Consider the following 17,718-nt stretch of genomic DNA (forward strand, 5'->3'; position numbering starts at 1 on the left):
AACAATGATAAAAATCTGTTTCGTATAAAAAGTTTCTTATATCGGTACCTAAACTAAACCAAGCGGTACAGAAGTTAAATTTCTAAAATTCTCGTGCTTATCATGATCATAAAAATACCCATAAAAGGAAATTAATCAATAAAACGAAAAAGATAAATAATACATCGTTTAATATCAATTTAACAAAGAATGGCGATGGCCAAGGCAAGACATTCTTTAGAGTAATAAATTATAAGGTATACTTATTTGTACCAGTACATACCATACTTAGTACGTTCCTAAGAGAGCAGTATAAAAATAAATCGTAATGATTCAGACGAAATCGCGCGTGAACTAAATAAATAAATAACATTAAAAAGCTTTGACCCACAAACCTGGGTATCAGTATCAGTGATTTCAGACGATTGTATTGTCGAAACAGTTCATAATGCACACACAGAACTGCATCTAAATTGTCATATTGGTAATAATTTCTTACATCTATTATTTAGGTACATTGAGTATAGGGTTTTATTACTTCTGGATCTTGGACTCCGGCTTGCCGAGTGCCTCTGCCTCCGCGAGGGTGTCGGGCATCTTGGTGCCCAGCGTTTCCGGCTGCGTCAGCACCAGGATCCCGGACAGGATGCCCATCCCGCCGAACATCACAGATGGCAGACCAGGCCAGTAATCCATCTATTGAACACAAAATTCCACGTCAAAGACTATTCACGTCAAGATAAAGTCAAAAACCCAAAACTAAGGTTCCATATGTTTATACACCAATAGGGTATTTTCAATCAGTCTAAAAACCCTGATCCATTTCGGGTTATTTCGATTTAAAATATTCAAACGATAAAACTAATTACAAAGCACATGACAGATAATATAATGTAATGATGATATCTGAGTAGCATCGTCTGCGTATTTCCCAAAACACGAAGAACAAGGATGTCTGGCACATGACTAAGCTGATTTTAATCCATCTTTCAAGACAATTTAAGTTTAACGTCAAATGATTTAGTAAAGCAAGACTTTAGGATATTTTTTGGTAGCAAGGCGTATCGCAAGGCGCAATTTTCGGCCCTCCGATGTTTATAAGATGAAAAAGATTATGACGTAAACGAGCAAACTTACCAATACGGGCGTGAGTGGTGCGGTGATGGACCCGATGCGGCCGATCATGGAGGAGAAGGCGAGCAGCTGGTGGCGGTACTGCGTGGGGTACAGCTCCGACGTGAACAGGTACAGCGACGTGAACACCACCGAGATGCCGAACTTGCCCAGCAGGTATACCACGAGCCGCAGCGTCGCCAGGTCTACATAAATCAGTGTGTTACATTTTTGGGGATGGCAAACTCGAGATACCTATTGTACTAGTATTTTAAGATTACTTCACTCTTGGTAATTATAGCCTTTTCACGCTAGCGGATTCCGCGTTTCACCGCTTGGTTCGTGAGGGCGGTGTCGCGCGGTTCCTAACGTCATTTTTTTAAAGGCGGTTTGTCAACTGTTTTCTACCGCCCGTTCAGCCTAAGCCGTCAAAAGTCGGGTAATTAAAAGGACATAGGTTTTGAGCACTAATATTATCATCAAATAGGGAAAATACTTTATCAGAGCACGATTCCTCGTCCTATTTAGGAAAAAAAGCTGGACGTAAGTAATTTTCAACCCTGACCACTGCCCACGACCTTCGCTCTAATTAGGTATCTACCGTATCAAATTGTAGGTAAGATTAAGATTTGTATCCTTCATTGTTATTGACGCAACGCTACGTTATCGCCTAATGATTTACGATAGATAAATGCTAATTATTTACGAGCACAAGGTACATTCGGCACGTTCTAGTTTCTGTCCAATCGCTAATCGCATGACAACAAAGGATCAATAAAGTACTTATGTATCATCAGTAATCTTCATCACTGCAGATATTGATATAGAGACATTGATACAAGGTGCTGTCATTACTATTCTTATAAACTTGGCTTTATTGCCATCAGTGCTTGCCTTAGGTACTTATGTTAATTAAAACGATATTATAATTTTTGCACAATTTCACAAAGACAAAATTAAGGAAAATGAATATTAAAATTATATGCCGTTCGTTTATTGTGAACACTCCCGGGTGACAGTGAGCAGCAGGAGTGTTTTTGACGCAATATTTTAGATTAAGGTAATTTTTTTTTTTTTATGTAGGTAAATAAGGTTTATTCAAATGTATATAAATTATGTTTATATCGAAATAAATAAATTACTATTTTAATTCGAATTTTGAGTACAAAAAATAAGTAGGTATTTTATGATACAAGTGAAGCACACGTGCTTTCTGAAGGAATTAAGTCAAATAATATAATAATCTTTATAATCTGCATCATTTTATGGTAATTATCAATAATTCGTCAATAATACCTTTTAAAAAATAAAATGTAAAGATATGAAAGAATTTCAATGAATATGATTATGATAACATCATCGATAGGCAACTGATAACCTATTAGCTACGAAGTTGAGATTGTTTTTGTACACAAACATACCTCATAGTTCGTTAATCGTTTTATACAGGATGCAGATATCAGAACAAAAAAAAACTTTTTGAAATTGGAATGGAACTGCATAATGAGATCAACTAAAGTGAAATAACTCCAGAAATTGACGAAATATTATGTTGGTACATAGGTACATAAAGTAAGTAACCGCTGGGTAACCAGATAGCACCAATATCGAAATGACTTACCATCAGGAATGAATGCGAAGGCGATGTTACAAGCGGCGCTGAAGAGGTACCCGCCGGAGAGCGTGGCCTTCCTGCCGATCCTGTCGAGGATGAGCACGGCGGTGTAGAAGCCGGGGATCTCGATGGCGCACGTCAGGATGTAGTTGAGGTGCATGGTGTCTGACAGGCTGGTGGCGTTGATGGACAGCCCGTAGTACACGAACGTCGTGGTGATCCACCAGATGGGCGTGGTGCACACGCGCCGCAGCAGCACTCCCGACCGGAAGATAGCCTTGATCAGGCCTGGTTCATCAGCGTCGTCCACTATCTGGAACAAATACATCACATTGTAGTAATGCACTACCTTCCATATTGCGAAGTACTTAGCTAGAAATTTTGCAGACCTCAAGCAACTTTACTGATGGGTTCTAATAAGAGTGCATTGTATATTTATAGCAATGTAGCCTTTAATTTTAGGCACGATCCTCATTGATTTTATATTTGTAGATTTAATATTTCCGTTATCACAGAATTTTTTAAATTATCTTAAAAATTCTTCAATGATCTCACCTTCACTGGCTCCGGCGGGTTCATCAGCGCATGCATAGACTTCTCACTGATCTGTGTTCCATTTCGCTTCGCGACTCGCTCCAACACTTTTCTTGCCTTGTCATACTTTTTCTTGGACAGTAGCCACCTCACGCTCTCTGACAAGACCCAGTAGTATGTGATGATGAGGAAGCAAGGGATGTGTATAGCCAGGATCATGTATCTCCAGGGTTCGATGAGCCAGGCTACTGATCCGAGAATCACCTGACCAACCGCGAACATAGAAGAGCATGTGGCACTAGTCAGCACTCGGTACTTCGGGCCCACAAACTCGGTGGCTAGAACAAGCACAATGCAATACGTGATATTACCATGTTTTGTCACAGATCAGAAAAACTAATTCATTTTTCTAACTGGTGAAGTTATAGTTATTATGTAGTCTTTATAGTTACCAAAAATGTAAGAAGAGCTGAAGGTTCCGGCTCCAAACGTGGTCTGCAGCAGCTGCAGCGTCAGGTACATGGGGTAGTTGACGGAGAAGGCGCGGATGACGCCGAACAGAGCCAAGTTGGTGACACTGATAACGAGCGCCACACGACGACCAAAATTATCGGAGACATAACCAGCAAACGGCAGGACCAGCAATGTGCCCACGCTACTCAAGGTACCAGCTAAAGCACGAAGCCAATCTTGGCAACCCAAGTCAAACTGGAAAGAAATAACAAATATATAGTTATTCTATTCCTCCATGTGATCACAAATTAGAAACTGGTGGGATCATAGTTTTTTTTTTTAATAAATAGTAACGGTTCGCAGGACTTACGTCGTAGACGCAAGAGTTGTCCCTGGCGTAGACGAAGGCGTCGCAGTCCTGCTGCACGTTGGTGTTGAAGAGCTGCGCCGGGCAGTAGTCCAGCGTGCCGTTGCCGCCCACCGGCTGGTACCGGCTGCAGCTGTCGTACCCGTTCACGTTGTTGCCGGGAGGGATGGCGCCCGACAGCCAGTCCGGGTTGAAATCCGCTACGGTTTTGCTTGTTTCTTGGCATTCGGTTATTTGACACCTGTAAAAAAACAGATTTTGTAGAATCACTGTTTAGTTATTCTGATTAAAAGTTTATTAAAATTGATTATCAGGATGCATGCCTATTTTTCAACTTTTTTACCACCGTAACCTTTTTACCGTAGTTTACCACAGTAACTGACGAGTTTATTCATAATACTAATAAAGAATGCAGAGAAAATTAAGAGTAGGTATGCTAATGATTGTTTTGATTTTGAAATTAAGAGATTCGTACCTATGGGGGATAGCGGCCGCGGAGAAGATGTACTCGCTCATGAAGGCCGACATGATGATGGGGATGGAGACGAGCAGCAGGTTCACCATCTGGAAGCGACCGAACTGGCCCAGCTCGTGCACCAGCACATGGTCCAGATCTATGGTCTTCTCGAAGACGCTGCCCTTGCGGTTGTCGAACTGGCTGCCCTTCCTGCCGTCAGCCGCAGAGGGCTCCACATTGGGCTCGGCGCCCTCGGCCCTGCTGTTCCTTCTCTCGTCCTCCATCTCACTGGTTCTACGAGTACTGCTTGTCTTCAGAAGGCGCACGCGGCGTCTTGAGCCATGTGCCCTGACGAAGTGAGCCTCGGCTCATCGCAGCGAAACAAGAGGAAATCTTATCAGATAAATGTCTAGGATTAAATTAATATAATAATTTGCGATAACGTGTTTAGATTTTGCGATATGCATATTGTTTTATTTGGATGAACGTGGACCTAAGAAGGGAAGTAAATAGTTAACATAGTAGCAAATAACAGATTAGTCCAGAGTCCAGCTTATAATGGTGCTTTTTCTAACACGCATACGAAAAGGTTTCTTCAAAGAAGTTACTCCTGTCCCTAGTTGAAGTTATTTACATACATGAAAAATATATTGTTGAAACACTGCTGAAAATTTACGTTGGGAATTTTCGGCCAAACCCGATAACAGCATGTTTTTTATCGTTAATGCTTTAAAGTGCTTTATTTTATCAGAGCAATAACTATTGCTCCACCAGGTGTAATGAATAAACGAACAAAAGTAAAAAGTAACACAATGTATAATACTTATTTTATAAACAAACGACAATGGCGGGAGTAGCCCCACCTTAACAATAATAAATAATGAATTATGTCTACTTGTAATAGAAATAACATTATGTAGAGAACAGTTCAGACGGTTAAGGCAACACAATTAAAATGAATGAAATAAAAGTCAAATCGTTTACAACATTAAAAGCTAATAAATAGAAGCAACGAGTAAAAACTTGAGCAACGCTATCACAACAACATATGTAATATTATGTAAGCTCAGACGGTATTTTTTTTATAAAAAATAAGAGAATTCGTAACACTAGCATTCACGAAACTAATGCTTAACGTTAAATGACCCCCGAGGTGTCCTTAAATCTATTATTTACAATGGAGTGGGAGTTGCGAAGGAATTTAGTCTTTCTGTACTTTAGACTCCGGCTTGCCGAGTGCCTCTGCCTCCGCGAGGGTGTCGGGCATCTTGGTGCCCAGCGTCTCCGGCTGCGTCAGCACCAGGATCCCGGACAGGATGCCCATACCGCCGAACATCACCGAAGGTATACCAGCCCAGTAGTCCATCTAGAAAAATGTGAATTCATTAAAAAAGCCCCGCGAGAAGATGTTTTGTCGGATTAGTTTGATACCGAAAAAGGAAATTATAAATAACTCCATTTGATAAGATATAGAGACTTTTAGTGTCTGCGTATTTACCAAAATGCATACGAGTTAGTACTGTTTTGTAGGCAACTGGTCAGTAGCTAGTCAGTAGCTAGTATTATTGCTGGCATAGAACAACTCTTTGTATTACGAAATCTTCAAGAGCAAGGTTTTCTCAAGGTTCAATAACAGGCTCTCTGTCTTTTTAAATAAAATACATAATAATGGAATGACTAATAGTCACCACGCAATGTTGTTTTCTGATAGAAATTGTAAAATCTCATCTCTTTATGGGACTACGTAGTTCAATCGCCTATTAAAGGCATGACGACAGGATAAAAACGGACGCGTGCCTATTTTTTATTTTAACGAAACATTGACACTTTACTGAGATATAAGGCAACAACGGTCGAGTTTGTGACGTCACGTTTATGTAAAATTTATAACTAGCAGTAAGGTAAACTTAAAACGTGTTGTATCATTGCTGTAATTTGTCTGTGAGAGAAAAGAAATACGTGCCCATTATTTTACGGTTATCTAAAACACGGGCCAATTCCTTTTTATCATTCGTCATGCCTATAAGGCCAAATTCGCAATAGTCTTTTATAAACTTTGTATTGTCCCTGTATGTATGTAATTCTATTGTGTAGATAAGAGTAGTTGCCGGTTATCATACGTCACTACAAGTTCGTTAAACTGACTGTAAACAATTACTGCGTAATATCAGAAGCTACTTGAACATTAACATAACTCATTACTGTATTACTGTAGTAAATACTGACCAGCACTGGTGTGAGCGGTGCGGTGATGGATCCGATGCGGCCGATCATGGAGGAGAAGGCGAGCAGCTGGTGGCGGTACTGCGTGGGGTACAGCTCCGACGTGAACAGGTACAGCGACGTGAACACCACCGAGATGCCGAACTTGCCCAGCAGGTAGATCACCAGGCGCAGCGTCGAAAGGTCTAAATATGCATAGTGTTAATTAAAGTCATGATTTTTCTCGTATGAAGAAGCATAATTATTTACAGTAGAACCCCGATTATCCGAATTAATTTGGACCGGGGTCGATTCGTATAATCGAAAATTCAGGTGATTGGAGATAGACCGATAAGAAACAATAATGAACCGTCGCACTTACAATTAATCTTTATGAAGATTAATAAACACCGTTGTACAATAATACTTACTTGATCATCTCGATCATAGTATAAAGTAAGTTGTGTGTGGCCCCATCAGGACTTCACATAAAAAAACGAATTATACAAGTTCACAAAACAATCGCTTACCATTTGGAATGAATGCGAAGGCGATGTTACAAGCGGCGCTGAAGAGGTACCCGCCGGAGAGCGTGGCCTTCCTGCCGATCCTGTCGAGGATGAGCACGGCGGTGTAGAAGCCGGGGATCTCGATGGCGCACGTCAAGATGTAGTTGAGGTGCATGGTGTCCGACAGGCTGGTGGCGTTGATGGACAGCCCGTAGTACACGAACGTCGTGGTGATCCACCAGATGGGCGTGGTGCACACGCGCCGCAGCAACACGCGTGATCGGAAGATAGCCTTGATCAGGCCCGGCTCATCAGCGTCGTCTACTATCTGGAATATTTTTTAGTATCATTCACTTCGAAGCTACATTTGGGTCTACTTCTGGAAATTGTTCTACAAGTTGCGACCTGCTGGCTTAACATTATCGCCATGTAATATACGAAATTGTAAACGCATACTTTGTTTACAATTAGACGGGAAATACAGTATAAAGCAGAAAGCCTCAGCCTTCAAACGTCTGGCAAAATCCCAAGGCAGAATAAAGTGATTTACTGTCACAACTGTATTTTTCAAAGTCTGAAGCAGGCAGACGAAAATAGCCAATAATAACAACTGCTCTCAACAACATACGAGTGCATACCTTCACTGGCTCCGGGGGGTTCATCAGCGCATGCATAGACTTCTCACTGATCTGTGTTCCATTTCGCTTCGCGACTCTCTCCAACACTTTTCTTGCCTTGTCATACTTTTTCTTGGACAGTAGCCACCTCACGCTCTCTGACAAGACCCAGTAGTATGTGATGATGAGGAAGCAAGGGATATGTAGAGCCAGGACCATGTATCTCCAGGGTTCGATGAGCCAGGCTACTGATCCAAGAATCACCTGACCCACCGCGAACATGGACGTGCAGGTGGCGCTGGTCAGCACACGGTATTTGGGTCCAACGAACTCAGTGGCTGCAATTAAAAATATGTTACTTTAATAAGTACATAGGGTTTGCGTAGTATAATATTTCTGGAATGCTAAACATAGATAATCGCTTTCTTGCTATCTGTTGTCTCTTGTTTTACTATTTAAGCGACATATACTTTGAAAATATTTTTAAATAATACCCAGATAAAGGATTATCCGATAAACTGTCATGATAGAAGGAGTTCGAAGTACAATTGTCTAAGGTATTTCTAAGTTCAGTGTAAGTAGTTAAGTTACCAAAAATGTAGGAAGAGCTGAAGGTTCCTCCACCGAGAGTGGTCTGCAGCAGCTGCAGCGTCAGGTACATGGGGTAGTTGACGGAGAAGGCGCGGATGACGCCGAACAGAGCCAAGTTGGTGACGCTTATGACGAGCGCCACACGACGACCAAACGTGTCGGACACGTAGCCGGTAAACGGTAGCACCAGTAGAGTTCCCACGCTGCTGAGCGTACCAGCGAGGACACGAAGCCATTCCTGACAGCCCAGGTCGAACTGGAAACATACATACAAATGTATTTAAATATAACTACTCTTTCGGATTTTGTCGCAATTATATTAATATTATTTAATCCCGACGTTTCGGATCTTTTACAGCATCCATGATCACGAGCAGACAGATCGTGTGATGACCTCAAAGTCAAATAAATTTATTTCATTTAGACCTTTACAAGCACTCATGATCTCCAAAAATATAGATAAGTTTGATTCTGCAGTAGTAGACCTATTACAGATGTCATCATTATTCTTAGTCTAAACATATTTGATAAAGTATAATTGACTGGTGTTCTTGGTGACCTCATGGTCTGGTATGATTAGATAACTAGTTTGTGCCAAAATTCAAAAAATAACAACTGGTCTTTAGGGAGTCATTAATGATAGCATTCGTCCAGACATGGCATGTTAGACTTACGTCGTAGACGCAGGAGTTGTCCCTGGCGTAGACGAAGGCGTCGCAGTCCTGCTGCACGTTGGTGTTGAAGAGCTGCGCCGGGCAGTAGTCCAGCGTGCCGTTGCCGCCCACCGGCTGGTACCGGCTGCAGCTGTCGTACCCGTTCACGTTGTTGCCGGGAGGGATGGCGCCCGACAGCCAGTCCGGGTTGAAGTCCGCTACGGTCTTTCCAGTTTCTTGACATTCCGTTATCTGACATCTACAAAAAATAGATTTTGTAAATCTATTTTCAGTTCACATATGCATATGGATGAACCTGTTGCGGACCCTATTATGACTGGATATGAATTGGAGGCGACCGCAGAATGCTCTATTGACCGGGAGGACCAACTCGCCATCCGGTAAGGACAATTATTTGCAGTTCACTCGTAAGTATGACTCCTGCAGCCACTTTGTCATTGATTTGGAAGATTAACTGAGCTTTGTTGACAATCTTCTAGAGCTGCTTGATGTTCATATTTTTTGATTTTCAACCATGGATTGTTCTAAAGTAAAATGAGATAGTTTAAGAAATGTTACCTGTGAGGTATTGTGGCCGCGGAGAAGATGTACTCGCTCATGAAGGCCGACATGATGATGGGGATGGAGACGAGCAGCAGGTTCACCATCTGGTAGCGGCCGAACTGGCCCAGCTCATGCACCAGCACGTAGTCTAGGTCTATGACCTTGGCCTCTGCCTTGCCCTCCTTGCTTTCATTCTCCATCACTATAGCTATTTATCGGCTGGATGTCTTCGAGCGGTGAACACGGCCACTCGATCCATGTACCCAGACAGAGTGAGCTACTACTATTTGTTGTGAAAGAAGAAGAAATCTTATCAGATACAACTGAACACACATGTAGGTACATGCGTGGGATTTATATAATTAATCAACTTGAAGATAACATGTCATTATTTAACAATCTGTCAGCGTGCAGACGAGTCTGTGATGTTCGGCACTAATTTGTATTCTTATGGGTAGAGGTTCAGGAAAGGGACAAAGTACAGCATTATAAAACTTTACTAAGTTGCCTCTTGGTTTTATTGAAGTACACAGTAGCACATTTCATCAAATTCTCAATAAATCTAATTGAGCAATTAATCAGTCAGTCTAAATCATCTGGCTACTTGTAACTTTACAAAAATGAAGTTCAATTTTCTTATGATTCATTTTCTATGATATTTATAAAGATAATAATATAATTTCATGTTGGTACCTACAGAAACAACAGTGTTTTATGCTCCTAGGTAAGTATATACTTTTATTGTTGATAACTAAATATGTTTATTAGTTTCAGCACGTGAGTTAGATTATACCTAAGTCTACCAGTAGTACCTAGTTACCTAAATTTTTTAGATTAAATAAATAAATAAATAAATCATTATTAGTACCTCAAATTACAAGTTACAAAAATAACAGTGAAATCACACTAGGCAGAGCCTGAATCGTGGCTTACTATTATATATAAATACCTACACCATTTCTTCACATAAAAGGTATTTTACTACACTAAATAAAAATCATCCTTACCAACATTCTACCGCCATCATTCGAGCCTTTTCGGGAAGAAGATCGTAACCGCCATTTTGCATATTTTACAAGAGAAGGTTTTTTTAAAATATTTCTCAAAATATTTATAGCATTAGTTTGAAATTTTTACTTGATGTTTTAAGGGCACTTCCCAATTTATTAAAATGTTAAAATTTGACTTAGTACTCTAAAATCACATACATTTGTCGCTTACGTTAAAACTGATGACCGTTATTAGGTTGAGATGATAATATGAGTATGTCGATTACGATAATTGTTAAAATCATTTTTTACGAGAAACTATGCCAAACAGAGAAGGACAAAGAGTCAGAAATACAAAAAAAAAAACATTAATTTAAGTGAATTAGCTTTATTAATAAATCAGTAATCGTCTTCATCAGTCTCAGGTAAAACGTCTCTTGTGTTTCTATCGCAGGGCAAATCCAGATATTCTTTTGTATAAAATTCTGGTATGATACCTTTTTCGCACATTTTCTTTAAATCTTCGTATTTGGCCTTCGAGATAGGAATTTTTTCAGTGTAAGCAGTTTTAGGTTCACAAATAGCTTGTTGATTCTGTCGAGACCTCAATATAAGAGAGACATCAACAACTTCTTCGGGTCCATCATAGTCGTATTTCAGATAGAACTTGTCACCTTTTTCAAATCTAGCGTTACACAGCTTGCTTGTTTGTATTTTAATTTTGTTTGGTAAGAAGGCTGTTGCATAGGCATTCCAATCTTTGATTTCATTACTTTTTAAAAGAATTGTTTCATATTTTTTGGGGTTAGTCCGAGCATTTCCAATCAAAGTTTGCCATTCAGATGGTGCGTAAATCGTTCTTTTCTGTATAAATCCTTCTATTGTTGCATGCACAGAGTCTACTGGCATCATGGTATTTCCAGGAATGAGGAAGTTTATAGTCAGCGTTTGAACAAAACTCGCATGATATTGCATGAAATAATAGAGCATCACAATCATGGCTTTATTTTTATTTTGTCCTGCGCAACTGTCACAGTATAATACAACTTCATTTTGAGTCCTTCTCTCGTCAACCATTTTAAGGTATTTAAAGAGAATAGTACAGATTTCATTACACCCTCTTTTCGCTTCAGTTTCGTTCCAAAGATAACAAAATACAGATCTGGTACCGCTTTCATAAATGCTTTCATTATAATAGGCAAGCTTTCGAGTATAGTAAAAATTTACGCTTTGACCGTGAGGTGTTGTTAAGACCTTTTCGAGGTCAAAGCTTGCACACAAGAAGTTTCTGTTCTCTTTGCTTCTGTTTTGATCCTCTAGAAATAGCTTTAATGATATTTCTTTGTCCTTAATGTGATTTTTGTAGGCATCTGATTCTATCGCTTTTTTTCTTTCTTCATCATTCAAATTCTTTATTCTCTCACATTGATCACATTTATCTTTCTTTGGTAAGTGAAACCCTAAGTTGAATTCAGTCTTAAATATTTTTCTAAACTTTTGATAACTTACTGCACCTAACTCTTTCGTATCGTCGTCTTTCAAATAAAAGTTTCTATATAAATAGGTCACATCCCTAAATTCAGTTGGTAAGTACAATTTATTACTTTTGTTTCTGCAATAGTGTGACTGAACGGCAGGCAACTTTTTAATAAAATTAATGACATTTTGAGTTTGAGATTGGCTGTATTTATTCAGTGGCGTGTTTTTACCGCGTTGGTCAGATTTTGACATGAAATTTGCAATTTTATGTGATTTCGTGTAACGCAGTGTCATTTGCGAAATATCAAGGGTTTTCAAAAGAAACTGTTGGCAAATTTTAACTGATTCACTGCCCTTTGGTAAGTAGTAATTGTAACTTATTTTTCGACGATCACTTTCTGCTCTTTTTCGACCGATTTCACATTCCTTAATACAAGACAAAATAAAATCTCTTTGTCTTTGTAAGGATCCAAGGCCCCAATAGAGTTCATGAACGCAATTTCTCTCGATTTCAGTAAACTTATTAGCGCAGTCATTCCCCCATTTTTTACCTAAGCAGGGATTAGGTTTGACAAATTTTCCCTTTCCAGACCATCTCTCAGATCTTTCTTTTTGTTTTTTCGTTAGGGATCGTTTCTTTCGCATACCCTTTTTACCAACAACACCTGGGTCTTCCTCTTCTGTGCTATCAGAACTTTCTTTGGTTGAGTCCGAACTGTCAATTGTCGTCGTAGGAATTTGAATAGTTGACGTGGATGGGCGAACGTAGTCGTCCATACTTGTAAATACTTGCCTTGTCTTCTTTCTTCTGCTAGGAATATGCCAAGACTGGTCAGAGTCATATCCACTAAAATCTTTTTCTTCTGCAGAGTTTTGGTCGATAGACGAGCAATGTGTAGAATCTGAGTAGTCAACTAAAGAATTAGTTGGTATAAGTTCAGCCACCTCCTCCATTTTCTGGAAGCGAAATAAAAGCGCTATACAAACCAAAATCGCCGCCACCCAAACAAAAGTTAAAGCACAAAAAAAACCCGGGAAGGAAATTTAAGATTGAGGCATAACATGAAACAAACAATCGATTACTAGATGGGTTATTTGCACCTAGGGCTGCCATCTCGAATTTCGCCAAACCCGGACAAACGTTTAAAAAACCCGGACATTTGGCGTAAACCGCATTTTTCCCCCGAACATGTACGATTTTTTTTAAACAAAATAATACTAATTTGTAATCCATTTACTATTGACATACACTTAAATTCAATGAGGAGCTTCCTTACATGAAAAGTGTCCGGGTTTTCCCCGGACACTTCTTGAAACCCCGCTCGGACGGCCCCCGGACGGCCTCCAAACGAGGACAAATCCGGGGAAAAACGGACGGATGGCAGCCCTATTTGCACCCATAGCATATTTCATTGAAATGCACTATTGCAATAAAACTTGTCATCAAACTTAATAACATGCAGAAGGTAATTTAATTTATTTAAGAAGTCAATGCATTTAATCAAACTCAGAAAAATAATTAGCATAGTATTTTACTTAAGTCTCTAAGTACTTTTTGTAGTTATTATTTTTGTTCACATCACAAGATTCAAATAATTTAGTTTCACGTTTCACTTACCTTGTCATTCGATAACACGTGTTTTATTACTTGAATACCCGTTTACACAAATACACACTAGGAATATTTAATTTTAAAAGTATTCGCAACGTAAGTGAAGAGAGTTTATCACAGAGTCGAATAAACTTCAAAGGACAATGCCAGGGTCTGGGCTCATAGTTTGCCCAGCAGTGGGAGTAGTTCCAGAGGGTTCCTTAGTGCACTCTGAACACGTAATGCAAATATTTTTGAAATCGCTCCCTGGGGTCCCGAGGAAAACCAGTTCAAATATTCTCCATGAAGAGTCACTTGACAAGGCCTGAGCCATTTGCCCAGTAGTAGGAGTGTTTGGAATTGGTTCTTTACTTCACTCTTAACACGAAATTAAAATATTTTTGAAATCGGTCCCAGGGGTCCCGAGAAAAACCGGTTCAAATGTTCTCCTTAGATATTCACTTAACAAAGTCTTTGGCATTTGCCCAGTAGTGGGAGTGGTCAAAATAGGTTCTTTACTACACTCTTAACATGAAATCCAAATATTTTTGAAATCGGTCCCTGGGGTCCGGAGAAAAACCGGTTCTAATATTCCACATGAACTGTCGCTTTACAACGCCTATGTCATTTGCCCAGTAGTGGGAGTGATTGAAATAGGTTCCTTACTTCACTCTTAACATGAAATTAAAATATTTTTAAAATCGGTCCCAGGGGTCCTGAGAAAAACCGGTTCAAATGTTCTCCTTAGATAGTCACTTAACAAAGTCTTTGGCATTTGCCCAGTAGTGGGAGTGATTGAAATAGGTTCCTTACTTCACTCTTAACATGAAATTAAAATATTTTTATAATCGGTCCCAGGGGTCCCGAGAAAAACCGGTTCAAATGTTCTCCTTAGATAGTCACTTAACAAAGTCTTTGGCATTTGCCCAGTAGTGGGAGTAATTGAAATAGGTTCCTTACTTCACTCTTAACATGAAATTAAAATATTTTTATAATCGGTCCCAGGGGTCCCGAGAAAAACCGGTTCAAATGTTCTCCTTAGATAGTCACTTAACAAAGTCTTTGGCAGTTGCCCAGTAGTGGGAGTGGTTAAAGTAAATTCTTTACTTCACTTTTAACATGAAATTAAAATATTTTTGAAATCGGTCCCTGGGGTCCGGGTGAAAAACCGGTTCTTATATTCCACATGAACAATCGCTTCACAAAGCCTGTGTCATTTGCCCAGTAGTGGGAGTGATTGAAATAGATTCTTTACTTCACTCTAAACATGAAATCAAAATATTTTTGAAATCGGTCCCAGGGGTCCCGAGAAATTAATCTGATAAGACTTTTCTGCCAAATAAGTCTTAGGATCTCGCTGTCAGGATCCAGTGCTGGAAAATGTTGGAATGGGTTTTTTTTGCTGTGATTTTCAAATAAATTCTAAAAGCGTTGGATTCTAATAAGAACTGACAATGATTTTCTGAAAAAAAAGGCAATTACCGCAATATTTTTGAATTTACGGTTTAAATCTACAAGGTGCCTGCGCAATAAGCTATCTTCTAGAAAAATCTTATCAAGAGGAATAAAATAAGCTCGAACATGAGGTAGTTAGTAGATACCGTTGAGGAGTTCCCTCGTCTCTCTGTCGTCTCCATTGTCAGGTCAGATCTTAACCTTTACAGTTTTGTGGTGTCTGACACATATACCCGAATGACAAGGTTTTACTCGATATGTGTCTACAATTTTTCGAGAGTCGCTCCCGATTTTTTTAGAGGTTCCATCACCAGACCCTGGGCCGGATGACAAATGAACCATTGAGGAAGTAAGCCCTTACAAACAATAAAATAATTGTTGAAATCGATTGGTAAACGACGGAGTTATGCACGTACAAACGTAAAAAGAATACAAATGAATTAAGAACCTCCTCCATTTTTGGAAGTCGGTTAACAAAAAGTAGTCGTGTACAATACCTCGTATTTGTCAATGAATATAATTAATTTCAATTAAGGTAATAAAAGTGGAATAGTTAAGAGTTCATAAGCTTATTTTTATGTAATATTGAATAAGAGTCAAACCAGTTTTTCTCAGGACTCCCGGGATAGATTTCGAAATGCTTTGGTCTGGGACCTAATATAAGCCTATGGAACATAATACACTATGCAGTTACTGTAGGCAACACTTGAGCCCAACTTCCATACAAAGAATAGCATTGTCATTATCAAAACACGTTGAAACCTGTCTTGATGCTACACTGCCTACAAATGCGTTTTGATTCACTATTAAACTATTAAATAGATTCTTTTAAACATAAAATAATAAGCAGTTTCTATTATCCTATTAAGTTATTTCTATTACTACCTATAGTAAAGATAACTTTTCTTCTATAGTAACCAAAGTTTACGCCATTCTCATTTCATTTATTTACGCATTATAAAGTTAAAGTTCACGAACAATTATACGCAAAACGTATTTTATTTCTATCGCAAGCAACAAGTATTTAACTTAAATTGCATAATTTATTATCGTAAATGCCAAGTAGGGAGCTTGCAATAAAATTATTAACCTAGTATTATATCGTTAGCGACAGGTACTATATTTACGATCTGTCAGTCGGTGTAGGTTACGTTCATAAACTGAATGGGTTGTAACTTACGATGAAAATTTCGAAATTGAAAAAAATCAGTTAACTTCTTCTTTGAACTCTAAAGTGAGTGACATAAGATACAAAATCAGATGATCTGGCCGTTAATATAAAAACATTTTTTTGGGAATTTTGGCGCTTACGATGTTCTTCCTGAAAAGGCTCGATGTAATTAAGTACGTGTACTTCATTATGCAATTAACAGAATATGTATAAGTAGATTGTTTTCTAGCTAGATTATACAAGACATCGCAGCATTGAACATAGCTGACTGAGCCATCGTTACAAAACACAACTTTCGTCTTTTCTTCATTTCTCCTACACTGGCGCATTATGTTGAAAAACCACTGAAGTGCCTATCATAATAATAATATGACTTCGGTTAAGGCTAGCAAATGAAGCATCTTTCATTCACATGAATTAAATTATTCGATCACGTGACCAGTGCTGAACTTCGAACGTCGCTTTCTATTGTCCGTTATTGTTGTTTTTCAGAACTAAACTTATCAAGTACATTTATGAAGATAAATTAGCCAGGATTATTAATGTTTTTTATTAGATTATTCGGAAGATGTTATAAATAGCAACAGTTATATAATAGGATTTGTTTTGGTGGCTTTCAGCCTACTTTCAATAAATGCTTTTTGTTTTTATTTCAACGGTTATAAGTCTGCCCTATATTAGAGATTGTGGTAAAGTATGTATACCATTCGTATAAAAACGTCTCTATAAATTGAACTCGTAACATATGTATGGCAGTGTTTATCGGTAGCGTTGTGGTCAGTATCCCTAGGCTAGGCAAATGTTGAAGAGCACAAGTTCACAGGAAACTTATGATTAACCATACATATAAGTACAAACGTACGTAGGCATATACCACCTACAAATAAAAGGATAATATTATGTAATCATGGAAAGTAAATAAATGTGTTAATTGAGTAAATGTTCATGATAATGGTAATCTGACACTAGCTCGATATAAATGTGTCTGTCCATAAAATACAGCTATCAGTCGGATATAAGCCGAATGTAATACATTGATGAGCTTCGTCGTTTCGTCATTTAAATCCTGAAACACGATTATGCTGTAGGTAGTGTTATAGCAATCAAACGGAGTTCAGAAGCGTGTGTTGCTCGCAGATATTATCGTACAATTTTAAAAAATATTAGTAGTACCTACAAATTGACATCTTTCTAAAGGGTCAACCTGGTCTGTCTGTTAGTGGAACATCGATCGAACACACAAATTAAGATTTGACGGAACTATTAAACTCCTTCGGGGTTTCTTTACAGGGCTACGAAACCTCTTACAGTATTTAGGACTGACAACCAGTCTTATCAAGGGGTAGTGTAGTGGGTTGCCCAGGTTGAAGAAGTCAGAT

At 38.8% G+C, this 17,718-nt stretch overlaps 2 protein-coding genes across 2 annotated transcripts; both read right to left on the reverse strand.

The window, feature by feature from the left end:
* Nucleotides 1-153: 153 nt before the first annotated feature.
* On the reverse strand, nt 154-4,893 carry LOC124633748 (organic cation transporter protein-like). Its single transcript, XM_047169070.1, has 7 exons — nt 4,537-4,893; nt 4,065-4,302; nt 3,694-3,949; nt 3,263-3,579; nt 2,714-3,020; nt 1,117-1,298; nt 154-675 (listed from the first exon to the last, which is right to left on the reverse strand). The coding sequence occupies exons 1-7, from the start codon at nt 4,800-4,802 to the stop codon at nt 514-516; spliced, it is 1,728 nt and encodes a 575-aa protein (XP_047025026.1). The 5' UTR covers nt 4,803-4,893; the 3' UTR covers nt 154-513.
* A 423-nt stretch (nt 4,894-5,316) lies between these two features.
* LOC124633750 (organic cation transporter protein-like) lies at nt 5,317-9,917 on the reverse strand. The gene is made up of 7 exons (XM_047169072.1): nt 9,670-9,917; nt 9,112-9,349; nt 8,438-8,693; nt 7,868-8,184; nt 7,251-7,557; nt 6,745-6,926; nt 5,317-5,884 (listed from the first exon to the last, which is right to left on the reverse strand). The coding sequence occupies exons 1-7, from the start codon at nt 9,852-9,854 to the stop codon at nt 5,720-5,722; spliced, it is 1,650 nt and encodes a 549-aa protein (XP_047025028.1). The 5' UTR covers nt 9,855-9,917; the 3' UTR covers nt 5,317-5,719.
* Between the last annotated feature and the right edge of the window lie 7,801 nt (nt 9,918-17,718).

Source organism: Helicoverpa zea, chromosome 10, assembly GCF_022581195.2.
Source record: "Helicoverpa zea isolate HzStark_Cry1AcR chromosome 10, ilHelZeax1.1, whole genome shotgun sequence".
In the NCBI taxonomy this organism is placed as follows: Eukaryota; Metazoa; Arthropoda; class Insecta; order Lepidoptera; family Noctuidae; genus Helicoverpa; species Helicoverpa zea.

Coding starts and splice junctions, on each gene's coding strand:
- LOC124633748 (XM_047169070.1), bottom strand. CDS start 4,802: ATGGAGGACGAGAGAAGGAACAGCAGGGCCGAGGGCGCCGAGCCCAAT. Junction 4,303..4,536: donor GCGGCCGCTATCCCCCATAG/GTACGAATCTCT, acceptor GTTTTTTTACAG/GTGTCAAATAACCGAATGCC. Junction 3,950..4,064: donor ACAACTCTTGCGTCTACGAC/GTAAGTCCTGCG, acceptor ATTTCTTTCCAG/TTTGACTTGGGTTGCCAAGA.
- LOC124633750 (XM_047169072.1), bottom strand. CDS start 9,854: ATGGAGAATGAAAGCAAGGAGGGCAAGGCAGAGGCCAAGGTCATAGAC. Junction 8,694..9,111: donor ACAACTCCTGCGTCTACGAC/GTAAGTCTAACA, acceptor GTATGTTTCCAG/TTCGACCTGGGCTGTCAGGA. Junction 6,927..7,250: donor CTTCGCATTCATTCCAAATG/GTAAGCGATTGT, acceptor ATGCATATTTAG/ACCTTTCGACGCTGCGCCTG.